General features: G+C 42.6%; 1 protein-coding gene and 1 pseudogene across 5 annotated transcripts in view; one reads left to right on the top strand and one right to left on the bottom strand.

Moving 5' to 3' along the window:
- The window catches only part of smoc1 (SPARC related modular calcium binding 1), a 57164-nt gene extending 44012 nt beyond the window's left edge, over positions 1–13152 (bottom strand). For all 5 annotated transcript variants that reach the window (XM_034078552.1, XM_034078555.1, XM_034078553.1 and 2 more), the window contains exon 1: positions 12893–13152. In XM_034078552.1, the coding sequence (XP_033934443.1) occupies positions 12893–12976 (84 nt within the window). In that variant the 5' untranslated portion in view covers positions 12977–13152. The remainder of the gene's footprint in view (positions 1–12892) is intronic.
- Positions 1–14772, top strand: part of LOC117442585 (coiled-coil domain-containing protein 177-like) — a 78396-nt pseudogene that overhangs the window by 50117 nt on the left and 13507 nt on the right.

Raw genomic sequence — 14772 nt, 5'->3', positions numbered from 1 at the left:
GCCCCTCCTGTTCGTCCAACAACGGCTCGGGTTGAGAACCGCCCGACATCCCATAATCAAATCCAAACAAACACAACCATTAAACAGACTAACATGTAACGGGAGCTTTCGCTGGATCTGCTGAGGAACACAAGCTGCCTAAAATAACACCGACGACCTTCACCTGTGGCGCTCACATTTCGCGCAGACCACCACGCAAAGTTGAATGTCATCGCCGCACCAAAGAGAGGCCGAATACGCAAAATAACTTACGACATACAACGTTAGATACTGATACTAATGAATCATTATCCTAAAAGAGGTTAGGTCCGAGAAAATGTCATTTTGTGTAAAAATCCGTTTTGAAATCTCTAAGTCTGTGAGAAATAAAAAGGCAGCTATCTGTAGTTTACCAACACATAGGTCATAATCTTTGACACTCGTTACTCGACTATCACACCATTATTTTTCCACACTGCCTTTTCACCTACAGCAGACTGGAGTAAATCCTACAATGTGCACCCCTGTGTGCTGAATCCAAAATCAGGGATGAATTGAGATCGAATTTTTTTTTAGTTTTATGAAAATTGAGTTGTGACTTCCTGAACGATTCACGTCTCTACATTAAACGCACCTTTGAGAAAATAATCACACTTTAAAAGCCTCTATTTTTTACGTTTCGTTATAGGTGAAAAACAAGGAAAACGCATATTTGTGTAATCTTTGATCAAGAGTTTAATTAGAAATTCCCTGAATGTTAAGTTTCTTCAAGTAAAGGTGAATCAAAGGTAAAACTCAAGTGGAGTTACACAATGGCTTGTCTCTGATATCTTGATCGGGAAACAATGAGTCCTGAGATTCTCACATTTAACAAGCCAAATTCCCCTTACACACACACACACACGCACACACACACACACACACACACACACACACACACACACACACACACACCGCGCTCTCTCCACTACTCGTAAAATAAGTGAAATGCAACCCCCATTGTGCAACAGTTACAGCATTAGCAAAGTGGTGGTTTTTTTTACCGTCACTGGCAGGGAGTCTGTTCGTGCCCGGGCCGCAGAGCCAGAAGAAAGAATAGGATTTGAAAATAATAATATTTGTATGCATGCACGCAGCATGCTTAAAGGGCTGCTGGGGGAAACTGAACAAAGGAGGTACATAAACAAGTCTGAGGATTACGTCACCTGAATAAACTCCAAATATAGACATCATTTCTGTGGACAGATTCTCATTATAAAATGAAACACAAACACAATATAGTCTCTATGTCCCACTCTCACCTTCATTACACTTTTCATACAGTATATACACATAAGCTGATTTATATTCCAGATACACCCGAGCTGTGGTGACAGGAATACGAGGATGTGTTTCTGGGGTGAACTACGCAGGCGTCAGATGTAACAACACTTCATGTCTCTTTGAGTACTCGACAATTTAGCTTTGACTCCTAAAACATTGCCGAAATCACCACATTCTAGTTATCTTCTTGATTCCATATAGCAGGGGTGTCAAACTCAATTTCATCGCGGGCCACATTCGCATAAAGGTTGCACTCAAAGGGCCGGTTGTAACTATATAAATATATAATATATATATATATAAAATAATGTGTTATATTACATTATTGCCTCTGAATTGGATTAGTATCGGATAGGATAATAACTTAGTCATTAACTACGTCTGAAAGCAGAAGTCTCTTCAGTGTGCATGTCACAAAACGAGATGCATTGTGGGACATGTAGTTTATGGGCAACCTGCTTCTGTAAAGTGGCATGTAACCGTATAATAAACGTATTATATTCTTTGCAAGCTCTTGCGGGGCCACATAAAATGAAGTCGCGGGCCGGATTTGGCCCCCGGGCCTTGAGTTTGACACCCCTGCCATATAGTCTTCCATTCAATGGTTTACAGTTGATTAGTTAAAGTTGCAAACCCAATGTTTTGGCCCTTTTGATTTAGCAATGAATGATGTTCCTAAATAAAGTTCAGTCAGACAACTCACGTGTTTCTTTGATATGTTTATGAGAAGCAGCATTTAGGCTTTTCTTACATATGGAAACCATCGCTGTCACTGTTAAAAGTTATTATACACAAGTCCACGCCCAAAAAAAATCATATTTCATGCTTCTGGTTAGGTTAAAAAAGTACTGCCAGAAATGAGTGTTCATCTCCGAATGACGCTGGGACGTCCTAATTACTTAACAGCACACGTATTGGCATAGTTTTTGTTATGAATCCGTGTTTCCCGGTATAGCTATTCTCTGGTAATAAGAGATGATTTGAAAAATGGTTGCCTGTCACCGAGGAAAAAAAGTAGTTGTGTGGCTGTAAAAAATACATCTTAAAGGTTTGGTTGTACGAGGTACTTTTCCACAGTATATGCAGTTTGTTGAAGCAGACGGTACCAGCAGGAAGCTAACTTGTACTGCTGTGTACTTGTGAATCAATATCAGTCCAAGTGTGCGGTGCTATATTTAGAACATTTTCACTGCCTCACCTTGCTCTCAGACATCCCTCCTGAAGTGGACTGGAGCCATGCTCTCTTCAAACCTACAGAACTCCATTGACAACAAGTGATGTTACCTCCCAGGATACAGGTGTTTCTGGTCGACCGCTGCCTTGATCGGTTCGTTAGTTAGTTAGTTAGTTAGTTAGTTAGTTAGTTAGTTAGTTAGTTAGTTAGATAGCTAGTGTAATTGTGTGGCTTTGGTGTTTCAAAGGGCTCATTTTGGATTCCCTAAAGTCACACAAGAATGTTTTTCAAGGGAGTCTGGTGGCTATAGAAAATGACCACAGTTCCCAGTGACAGGACTGTCTGACAGCAAGGAAAGGGGGGAACATACTCAAACTACTATAGCATGCACTTAAACTGATATTGATTTTATGAGGTGTCTAACATCTGTCGACAGCGGTTCATTGCTGAGCTTCCTGCTTCCTGTCTGTTTCTCCAAACAGCATCTTCTGTATCTACTGACTCTGACTTCATACAAACCCATTTCAAACAATTCCAACTAACGCTTTACAGAATTCACTCTGATGCGAGTCATTATTCCTGTGCTAAAAAACAATGAGAGTATTTTGATGCCGTGTTAAACTGGAGGCAGAACGAATACGGGCTGCAATATGGTCGTTATTAAATTGCGCATTGGTCCAATTTCTTCTCCTGATTGGATCTATTTAGTTGGAGAAGCCCTCTACAGCGACAACCCTCTCCACTTCGCTGTAACGCGGGGCGACTGGATATCACCAGGGAAGATTGGATCAGATCCTACGGAGCGGAAAAAATGTCTGTTCTGTTTTGCTAACAGAAACACGCTCCTGACACGGATGACATCACCGCTCCGACAGAAACCTGTGTGTGTGTGTGTGTGTGTGTGTGTGTGTGTGTGTGTGTGTGTGTGTGTGTGTGTGTGTGTGTGTGTGTGTGTGTGTGTGTGTGTGTGTGTGTGTGTGTGTGTGTGTGTGTGTGTGTGTGTGTGTGTGTGTGTGTGTGTGTGTGTGTGTGTGTGTGTGTGTGTGTGTGTGTGTGTGTGTGTGTGTGTGTGTGTGTGTGTGTGTGTGTGTGTGTGTGTGTGTGTGTGTGTGTGTGTGTGTGTGTGTGTGTGTGTGATGGTCTCATTATCCCCTTTGGGCACAACAACAACAAACGCAATAACACTAACGCATACATAAATAAATATACGACTTCCCTGTGTCATAAATACTTTATTCTTTGGCTAACCCTCGCTGGCCAACACTTGGATTAAACAGATACAGGAAAAGGAGAATAAAAAGTGAACAAACCACATAATAAATTAAAGTTATCCACCTGAATCCGGGCTAATTGTGTTCTGCAAGTACCGTACTTTTCGGACTATAAAGCGCACCTGCATATGAGCCGCAGCAGCTAAATTGTCCGTCTGTCTTGCTCTCGTTCTGTCTCTCGGTTCCACTTTTACTTTGGCGCTACCTGTCTCACTCTTTTCCGGCCTCCAGCTTTTCCTGCTGGAGCCCGCCGCTTAAAGGTGGCGGGCGCGGACCGGTCAAAGAGCCCATAGTGTTAAAGGTGGTTAATTTTACCTGTAAAATCCATAGATTTAGGAGGTTCCCTAGTGGCCGTTAGCGGTACAACAACAATAGGGGGAAAAGTCGCGGCTTATAGTCCGAAAAGTACGGTAATTACTTTTCTCCATTAAGTATTCAGGAAATCTATAAAGCAAATGCCATCCCTCACGCTGTCTCCATTAACACACGTTACTCAAACCGTGTTATAAAAAGAAAGTGGAGGACATAAAAAGGAATGTACAAAAAGCTGCGCCCTTCTCCTCCCCCTTATTCCTCTTAAATGACTAATTGGGGTTTGTCTTGAAAAGGAAACCTTGTGATGTAACATTTTCAAAGTCACTCTTTAAAACACAGTTTCTAACATGTTGTGAAACTTTCACACAGGAGCTGCAAAGTGTGTGTGCCGCTCGCTGCAGGAGGGTGGCGATCGGGCGTAAAGCATTAAAGTGTAGTCCTCTACTCCACCTTTTCTTTAATTTGACCTCTTTATGTAATAAGTGGGTAAAGAATCTAGAGGACGCAAAGAACTGAGCGTCAATTATTAAGCTGTTTTAGATCAAGCGGTATCAAAGATTTAGGTAAACAAACCATTAGAGCAAGCCTGTTGCCATCTAATTCTCATTCCTTTAAAACCTTAATTATCCGATTCATGAACATTTTGGGCAACAAGTTGTAAACACATTGTAACAGTTGACATGTTGGCAAACTGCTACGAGCATAATCAATGTCTTGTTTTTGGAAACCTAGCCATTTCAAGTCAAATATTCTCTGTCTTTTCGCTCCATCTTTGGTCTCCACCTGCTCCTGAGGATAAGTCTGGCCTTTTAGCGGAAAAATGCTCCACTATGTTCACTAGCTAGTTTCTAACTTCAGTTGGTACGGTATCATTAAACTGCTACCTCTGGAAATAACGCTAATGAGAGCAGTTAGACTACATTTTAAAAGTAAAGTTGCTATTTTATAAACCAAAACAATGAGATTATAAAGACACCAAAAGGGAACTGCGGAGATTTGATTTGTTGTTGACATAATATTGATTTTATCGGCCTTAAAGGTGGGGTAGGTGAGAATGGAGGAACCAGCTCGAGTGCTAGAATTTGAAAATACACAACCGAAAAAAATCTGCCCCTTCCTTCAGACTTCCTTACAGAGCCCCTCCTCCAACACACACGAACGCGCACATGACCAATGAGGGCACGAGATAAGTTGTGCACAGATGGAAGGCTGACAGGCAGGTAGGCCATCCAGTTACTTTAGCCGGGCCGGCTCAGATGATTGGTCGAGCTTTTTACAGCGCCACGGCTTCCACAGATGATACTTTTGTATGTATTTATTGTCAAAGCATTTAATGCATTCCATGGAATATAACAAAGTGTTTCTGAAGTGAATTACCTACGCCACCTTTAATGTATTAATGATTATACACTCAAACAGACTGAAAACATCTGATACAGATGTTACAGAAACAGTTTCACACCATGCTGGAATCCCATTTGCCCATTTGATTAATGAGAAAGAACACTTCCTTATTTTGCTTTTGAAGTGGTTTTAAGCCATCAGAATTAAAGTGTGGGCGAGGGGACAGAGGGAGGAAGTGGCTTTAAATCTGATTAACAGCATTCCTTGTTTGTCACTAATTCAACATCCTGGCTACAGAACAGTCAGCCGTCTCTGCTGGTCCCCATGAGGGTAGTCATTCATTTAAGGGTTAGGCATGTGTTGGTTATGGTTAAGGTTAGGATAAGTCTCCAGGAAATGCATGTAAGTCAATGTAATGCCCCCTGAAGTGATGTATACATGGTGTGTGTTTCGCTTATTTCAATAGATTCAACGTCGCCATTGCATAGTCAAAGTAAGACCACACATCCGCTCATATCAAAGGAAACGATTAAATATGTGGCTAATCTGCTGAGCTCGTTTGATAGCAAAGAGGAAGACTGTTTCTGCCTGAGAATCTGAAGGCTTCCACAGAGCCACGACTCGTACAGCAGGCGCTTTTCCTCTCAAATAACAGTTAAAACAGTTCCGTTTGTGGACCAGACAGTTGCGTAGAAGAAAACCACAAACCACAACTATCGGGAGGATGTGTGGAGGGAAAGGGCTGAGTGGAGTTGTGATGATCCGTGCGAGGAGCTCACTGGCCTCAAATGTCCCAGAGCTGGACTTCATTACGCTGATTAGAAACCCCACAAATTGAGCATGAAATGCGTTTCCTGATTACGCAGATATCGGAGGGAATCGACATGTGTAAGCAATTTCATTGGTCGCTGGTGGAGTCGCCCTTCTGTCAGCGGCGTATGAAATATAACTGGAGCCTAGGTGTCTGTTGGCATGAAGCTGAAGTTTTAGTCATAATTCTTTCTTAATGTACCTTATTCCCCTCAGCTTCTTGAGTTCATTCTAAATTCAGTCAGATTCCCTACATTTTCCAGTAAGACTCGTAACAACTCCCGCAGAAAAGATGGATTTTTTTCCATTCTCCCCAGGGCACAAAGTACCAATCGCGTTCACACCGGAGTACTTTTCCCTGAGGGAAGATTACGCAAATGGGCCACTGAAGTCACTTCTTCTGCTTTGGGTTTACTGGCAGGCCGCAAACAACTTCACGGCGTATACTGCCGCCCGAAGTCCCCGGCCGGAAGTCCCCGGAGTTGGGGACTGGGAGTCCCAGCAGCTTCTACTGGAGCCTTCCGAGTAAATCGTCAGAACGCCGACACCTCCTCATCTCCACCGCTCCCATGTTTTCTTTTGTGTTGCCATAAGTTAGCCTCTCTGCGTTTGTGCGCGGGGCTAATGCTAATAATGCTAATGCCAGCAAATACAATGGCACGTTCGAAACACTTTTCAGAGTTTTACGGGGCGTGGTTTGCAATTCGCCCAGCCAATAGAAATTGGTACGTTTTTGGTACCACCTCTCAGCAGGCACTGAAAATGGGGGTAAAAGTTCCCGGCACTAAGTACTCTTTTTGGTGTGAACGCAACATAAGGGGTACTAACGGAACTAAACGGGAAAAGTATGGGGGAAAAGTACTCCGGTGTGAACGCGCCTAATGTGTAGTGCTTCTGCAATAGACACTACAGGCATTTTTTGTGTGATTAATTCGTACATCAATACTTTGATCTTTTGTTTTTTCTGTATTATGCGGCTAAAAAGTATATCTTTTCCCATTTCTACCAGATACATTTAACTTGTTTGGCTTTTGCACTGCAAATAAACCCATCAACCAGTCAGTTGTTGAGTGGTTGAGTACACAATCAGGGCGTAGTGTAGATACAAAACCAGAGGGCTACATTTTTCCTCCTTTCAACCTTGACTAGCGCATACCATATTGACTCCTTCCTTTCTTACCTTTCACAATAAAAGCTCTAGACAAATACACCAGTGACCATAATCCCATCCAGGGATCGTCTAGGTTAGGGTTAGCCTTTAACTCTGGCAAATTATTTTCAAACCCTTTTTGAACAAGTGTTTTGCGATCGTCCCAAATTCACATCACTGGCAATATGAATGGTTTTGATTTCCGTGTAGTTAGTTCTTCACGTACTCCATTTCTAAAGACCTTTTTTACACTAAAGCCATTTTGGCGAAACCAAAGTGTTTCTCGAAGACGATGAATGTCTGTTTGGAATTCCATCCAATAGTTGGCAAGAGTTTTTACCATAAACCCCAAAGTGCCAATTTATGTTTCGAATATACAGTAGAGACATTCCACTGGATCAGTGCTGTAACCTACTGATGGCACAGAATGAAAACTATGTTTTCATTTAATCGTTTATTTGAACCGGGACAATGCACATTTTAAACATTTTAAACAAAATAATGCTTTCAAATGTAAATGAGCCGGATTTTAACTTTGAGCTAAATTCCATCCGTAGTCCCGTCATCACATACAACTTTTATGAACATGACAGTTATATACAGAAATAGCATGAGCAGCATACAAGTATTTACCACATGGCAGAACATTGCCATGGCAGTACAATGTAGCAGCGACGACATATAAAGTGCAGGAGGAGATGCCCCTGTGTTCAAGTGCATTTAGCGGTGATCGCACGTCTGTTTGTTTCTCAACCATTCTCTGAGTTGACCTTTGAAGCTATTGAGAGCGGGACGATCCCGTATCTCAGTTGGGAGGCTGTTCCAGAACGAGCTGCCTTTAACGGAGAAGACATTTTGTCCAAAAGTGGTCCGTCTTTGGTGGACCTCACAGTCTCCTCTGGTTTCTGACCTAGTGCAGCGTCCAGTGTGTTTTCTGTGGATGAATTCCCCTAAGGGGGGGGGGGGGGGGCAGTCCATGTAAACACTTAGAAATAAAGCACATACTTTTAAAAGACTTGAAATTGTCAAAACTCAAGAAATGGTGTTTAAGGATGGTACAGCGGGACTAGATGACCTTGGTGACCAGCTGACTTTTCATGAAAAGAAACGTCAAAATCTAAAATATGTAAAACCTCCTCTTCATGCCCCTAAACCCAACTTTATACACAACACACATCAAAGTACTACAAGTAGATACATGCGGAGTATATATAGTTCCCAGAGGATGAGTTTTGTCCACATACAACCACAAAATGTTATAATGAAACCCAGGAATCCAAGAACATCAGAACCATGCATATGTATGCCGCTGTGTCTGTACATTTAAAATCTTACCACCATACAACAAAAGAACTCAAAAGCACGAGCTTCATCACCAATAACTTTTCTCGGGGCTTTTCCTGTAAGTGCTTAATGAGAACCTGCTGCTGAACAAAGAGTTTAATCTGAAAGGTTTCTATTTCATGACTTCTCTTAAGAGAGACGGTGATGCCAAACTATGACCTTATCGCTTTGCCAAGAATGTTTTCCCCATAAAGACTAAACGGAGAAATGTGCACGGCACATCTGCGTGATTACTGCCAACAGCTCTTCTTCTAGAATACCAGCGGTTTCTATGGCTACCCCCTTTTGCTCAATTAGCCCCATAATACACCAAACACAAATATGACCCTGAATTGAGCATGTCCTCGTTGATGTCTGGATCACTATTTCATACAATAAACGGTATAAAAACAGCTCTAATTCCTTTTAATTGCAAACTGACACATTCAAAGCCAAATATTAATCTTTATATTCACTATTTTAAGTGTCATGAGTTTTTCCAGATGAGAAAATGCGTTATATTCAGCTATGCTTTACTCATATGAAACGTCCACATCAGTTAAAATGACCTGCATTCCTTTGAGCACTGTCAGCATATTTAGGGCATCGGCTGACCATGCAACAATCACACACACACACACACACACACACACACACACACACACACACACACACACACACACACACACACACACACACACACACGCAGTCACACCGGCACTGTGATCTACCTCACTAATAAAAGGCTTTCCTGCTCTAGCCGAGGGCCTGTATTCTTGGCTCCGCTCAGCCCTTCTTTTTAAATCATCTCTGATGCCCTCACCGAAGTATGCAGGTCGACAGCTCCTCACATCCCATCCCTGGCGCTATCAGGTGGATATGATAAAGGGGATTAAGGGTACGTAGCAGGGTTTCCGTTAGCCGGTAATTACCGGTTTTTAGCTGGTAAAAATTATAAAAAACCGGTAAATTCAAAACCTGACGGTCAAAATGTCTGGTAATAATTAGGGAGGCTCCGATCGATCGGCCGCCGGTCATTATCGGCCGATATTCACTCTTAATAGTTTGATCGGTGCTCTCTATAAAGGCCGATCAGGAGAGCTGGATCTGATCGATATGGACATAAACGCGAGTGAAGTGTAACCGGACGAGAGAGAGATCAGATCAGCTGCTGAGTCTGACCGAGACACGCAGCTCTGCATGAACACCTGAAGCCCCGCCCTCTGTTTAGCGGGCTGCAGGAGCTGCTTGAGAAACTGACGGGCTGACGAGAGAGAGAGGGAGAGGGGAAAAGAGAGGCTCCGTTTCTCCCGTGTTATTATTCAAATGTAATGTAAACTTCTGAATAATGTACGTTATCTACTACAAGTAGTTTGTTTGAATGTAATAATTATGATGTTTGTTGTTTGTGGAATCATTTATTGAAAAATGAATCGGAATTTTTCGATCTGTTACGATTATAAACTGAAGCAATATAAAAATGAGCCCCGTGAACTGAGTTTTAAACTGAAGCATATCTGCTCATAGTCCGGTGATTACCTGCTAACGGAAACTCTGCTACACAACTCTTATTATTATTATTGAAATATGACCGGTAAGTTTCAAATTAGTCCGGTAAAATAAATTCTGCTCGGACATTTGACCGGCGAGAAAAAATCCTAGCGGAAACCCTGGTACGTAGGTGAGAGTGGATTATTTACGAGGTCTACAGTATATCCGAATAAATCCCTGCCTCCGGGTTGCACATTTCTCAGTGATAATTATTTCTAGGAGGCCAGACGTTGCCTTCCTGCCCACCACCTGCCTCTCCTGGTACTGAGAACCGGAACACCTGCAACATATCTTCCTTCATTACAACCTGCAATTAAAAAAAACTTGAATAACGTTTAAATGAATGTTGACACGGCTGGATGCTCAATATGAATGTGGGTGTTTCTCAAATGTCTAGGACGCTTCCTTGGTAGGACAAGTCTTCCGACTCATGTCCTTCAGAAGCTAGGCAAGAATCCTTCCTGGCATTCGGAGACCGAAGAGTGGAACAGGCGAGCAAGTGTGCAGGTGTGCGTCATATGAGAGGCCCCGCCTTACATTTTCCGCCACAGATTTTGGAAATTGGTCCGTGCGCAAAGCATTGTGGGGATTTTAAGACCGCAGAGGATACACATGGGCAGCCTCGAAATGTCTCGCTACGAAGGACACCGGGCTCGGTAGAATTCCAAGGAGCCTGGACATTGGAACAGTCCTTCGGCGGGACTCGATGACGTAGCATCCTTGAAATAGTGGCTCTGGAGCATCCTTCCTTGACATTGAGAAACACCCGGTGTTTGCGTCATGGGAAGACGAGTGAAAGTCCGATTGTAAGAGTTACTTCGTCTTGGCAGTATTTCTCCTCATGGGAAAATGTGTGATCAGCCTCCTTTACCACCACCTCACATCCTTATCAAGTGAGTGCACGAGACATCAAAGTTACAAAACAGTCAAAGTTAAATCATGTCTGAAGCCTCGTTAGCGTCCCATCTCTCGTATCGTGAGACATGTTGGACGCATTGCATCATGTTTGCTCCGGGGGGGTGAGGAAGGAGCCGTGCCCAGGCTTCACTCAAGAGGAGGAGGAGGAGGAGGAGGAGGAGGAGGAGGAGGAGGAGGAGAGGGGAGAAAGTTGTTTACCAAACTTTGGATATGTTTCAGGACTAAAGTTCAGCTTCACAGGATTAAGAAGCAGTGTTGTTTTAAAATGGACATCATCCTGTATTTTGGAGTTTATCCATCGTGGACTTGCAAAGGTTTCCTCGTGACTCTCAGCCTGCAGAGGAGCCTGAAGTCCTTTAAAGTTTTAAATAAGAAGAAAGCCTTATGATTTAAGCTCAGAGGTTGTCAGTCACAGAAAACTCTCATAACTCTGCGTGTCCTGGGTCTCCAACACCCCATCCCTTGTATCCCCCCCGTGGCGCACCACAGCCCTGAGTCTGCCACAAAGTAAAAGCATTAAACACTCGAGTGAAAACCAGTCTCTCCGCCCGCGAGAACACAATTATCTAGTGACTAATAACGACGTGATTACACAAAGGATAATTCACTAAAGGTGTGGGGGCTTTACGACATGTGGTGAAATAGTTCCAATATGTGATTATTACATACCCCCCCCACGACCACAAACATTACACTGCTGTTCTCCATCACTCGGTGAAACAAGCTTCAACAAAAGAGGGCGCGAGCAGGGAGCCGTGGTGAAGTGCATGCAGGTTCAACAATATCCTGTTTACACTCGTATCGCATTCTCATAGGTCAAACACACATTCAGTGTTGGCTGTTTTTCGCTTTGCTACGACACATTGACAGCCAATGAGATCAGGGCTGGAGTTTTTTCCTCAAATTACTCAAAGAAACGTTTTAGGAACAGGTATTAAAATGACAGCCATCAACAACCAATACTATGTACCCCCAAAGCACAAAGACCCTTTCCTCACACAATAGATACAACAAGGCCTTACAACGAGTTGAAATGTCATGTTTGATCTGCACTATAAATACCTCTCATAAGTTATTGCACCAGTAACAAATTAGGTAGGCCTACTTTATTTGTACATACGCCAACTTTATTTACGTTTTACGCCAAAAACATCTCCGTAACTTTCGGTTTGAAAGGACCTTGAATTTGAGCCAACGGTTGACTTTATTGATTGTTTTGCGGGACTCTTTAAACATCTTGACTTCAACGTGTGCACGAACACGCAGTTATCATTTTCAATTTCCAATAATAACTACACTGCTGTCTTCTTCGTCGACCAGCAGTCAAAGTATTTCTATTCGCTATAATCGACATAAAGGAACATGCAAAAGCACCACTTTAAATACTGTGTGTGCCTGCTTATAGGTTTCATGGACATAAATCGTCACGCATAATAATATTAACACTAAAATAATCAATATGTTTAACTAATATGTAGCAGACCCAATACTTCTAATGGTTTCTCTCACTGTAATATTTCAATGTAAACATATACGGATTGTCTAAAGTGCTGAAAGTGTTGAATAGTGATAAACCATGCCCTCTTAAAACGCTATATAAAATTACGCGCTACAGTTACGCACTCAATTTGGCACCGTCTTCCTCTATCTCGCCATGTCCCCTCTCCCGGCATTATCCCAGTTTGATCCCAGTTTCCTCCCAGTATAATCCCAGTAGTAACCCAGCAGACTCACCCTGGAGCCCGGCTTCTGGCTTGAGGCTTGCGGCAGGTAGCAGAGGACCAGAGAGAAGGAGAACAGCAGCAGAGACACCAACATGATGAAGCGTCGCTCCGAGGTCCAGAAACACGCTCCAAAATAAACTTCTACTGCTTTCCTCAAAGTTATATCTCTACTTCTCCAATAAAACTATTCACATAGTGCCGCGCGGCGATGATAGGGACCATACAGCATGACTCAGGGTGTATCCACTGCGGGGATCAGCTGTTCATCGCGGCTGCCACAGGTTGAGTCGCGCCTGGATCCATTGCAACTTCATTTAAAAAGCAGGGGAGGGAGAAGCGGTTTGATTGACAGCAAAACTGACCAATAGGAGGTAATGGCTAGCGATATAGGCCACGCCCCCTGTGCAGCTGCAGTGTATTATCAGTAGCAACAATGGCTGAAGTTAGATTTAAAGTGCTCCCTCCTTTCAGGGACACAAAGGTCTCCAACAGCCGAGCATCGTGTGTGTGTGTGTGTGTGCGTGTGCGCGTGTGTGTGTCACTTAATCCCTCATTATTGTTGATGATTTAACTTTTTTCATCTTCTTTTTACACAAATGTAACGTTTTTATTGATTTAAATACATGTATGTATATTTTGTATTTATCTATATTGAAGTTAGGGTTAAGGAATCTAACATATATATTTCTGTAAACAAAATGAAATCATATCATCAAAATAAAATAACTTTATGATCTTGTTCGTTGGTCAAATATAATACATGTAATGTAAGTATTTCTTTACACATTGACCGTTATATTCCAGATGAAGATTTTGCTCTTAAAAAATATGATATATATATATTAGATAAACAGAGTAATTACACACGTACATGCATAACAATAATCCAATAGAAGGATGTCATATAGTTTAGTATACCGTAACTTCAAAACAAACTTTTACTTTTGTTACCTCAAGAACCTTTTTTAATACTTTAACTTAAGGTACATTTTTAATGAAAGACTTTTACTTAATTACTGTAATTAACAATGCTCCTGCTATTCAGAATCAGAAACAACAGCCGAGCATCGTGCGTGTGTGCGTGCGTGTGTGTGTGTGTGTGTGTGTGTGTGTGTGTGTGTGTGTGTGTGTGTGTGTGTGTGTGTGTGTGTGTGTGTGTGTGTGTGTGTGTGTGTGTGTGTGTGTGTGTGTGTGTGTGTGTGTGTGTGTGTGTGTGTGTGTGTGTGTGTGTGTGTGTGTGTGTGTGTGTGTGTGTGTGTGTGTGTGTGTGTGTGCGCGCGCGATTATTACCAGGTTTACACGTCCGAGGCATTTGGAATTTTAAAAAACAATTGCTAATGGGGAAGACCAAGACACTAATGGAGTATTTTATACTGCAGTATTGCCGCTGGATTTGAATACCTCTCCTTCATCATGTCCATCCTGAGACACAATCACAGTAAATGAACTCATAAACCTCTCCCACACTCTCCTCTTCTGTCTCTCTCTCCCTCTTTCTCCATCTTCCCCCTTTCAGATGAATTGTGAGGCCCATTGAGAGCGAGTTCAAAAGAAGGAGGAGAGACGAGTGTTGAGTGCAGGTGTCCAGCTTCAGAGCGGGGCTTTAAAGAGCTGAAAAGGGCCATCCGGTCACCCTTTACTGAAGTGGGTAACCTCCCCCCCCCCTCCTCTTCAATCCCCTTCCCTCCGTCTTTGTCCCTATAGATATTTTTTAATTGTTGGCTATGACAGTTCAGCGGCTTTTTGAGGGCCTCACTGAAGAACCTTAGAGCTATTGAGCTGCTGGAATTGGCACAATTAGGGTCAACATTAATGATTTCTGTGAGCACCGGCGCTTCACTGAAGAGACAGCTTCTCAGAAAGGATGGAGAGGAACTGTGAAGAGGGTCA

Source organism: Pseudochaenichthys georgianus, unplaced genomic scaffold (genome assembly GCF_902827115.2).
Source record: "Pseudochaenichthys georgianus unplaced genomic scaffold, fPseGeo1.2 scaffold_444_arrow_ctg1, whole genome shotgun sequence".
Lineage (NCBI taxonomy): Eukaryota > Metazoa > Chordata > Actinopteri > Perciformes > Channichthyidae > Pseudochaenichthys > Pseudochaenichthys georgianus.
This window is presented reverse-complemented; position numbering and strand designations above follow the sequence as displayed.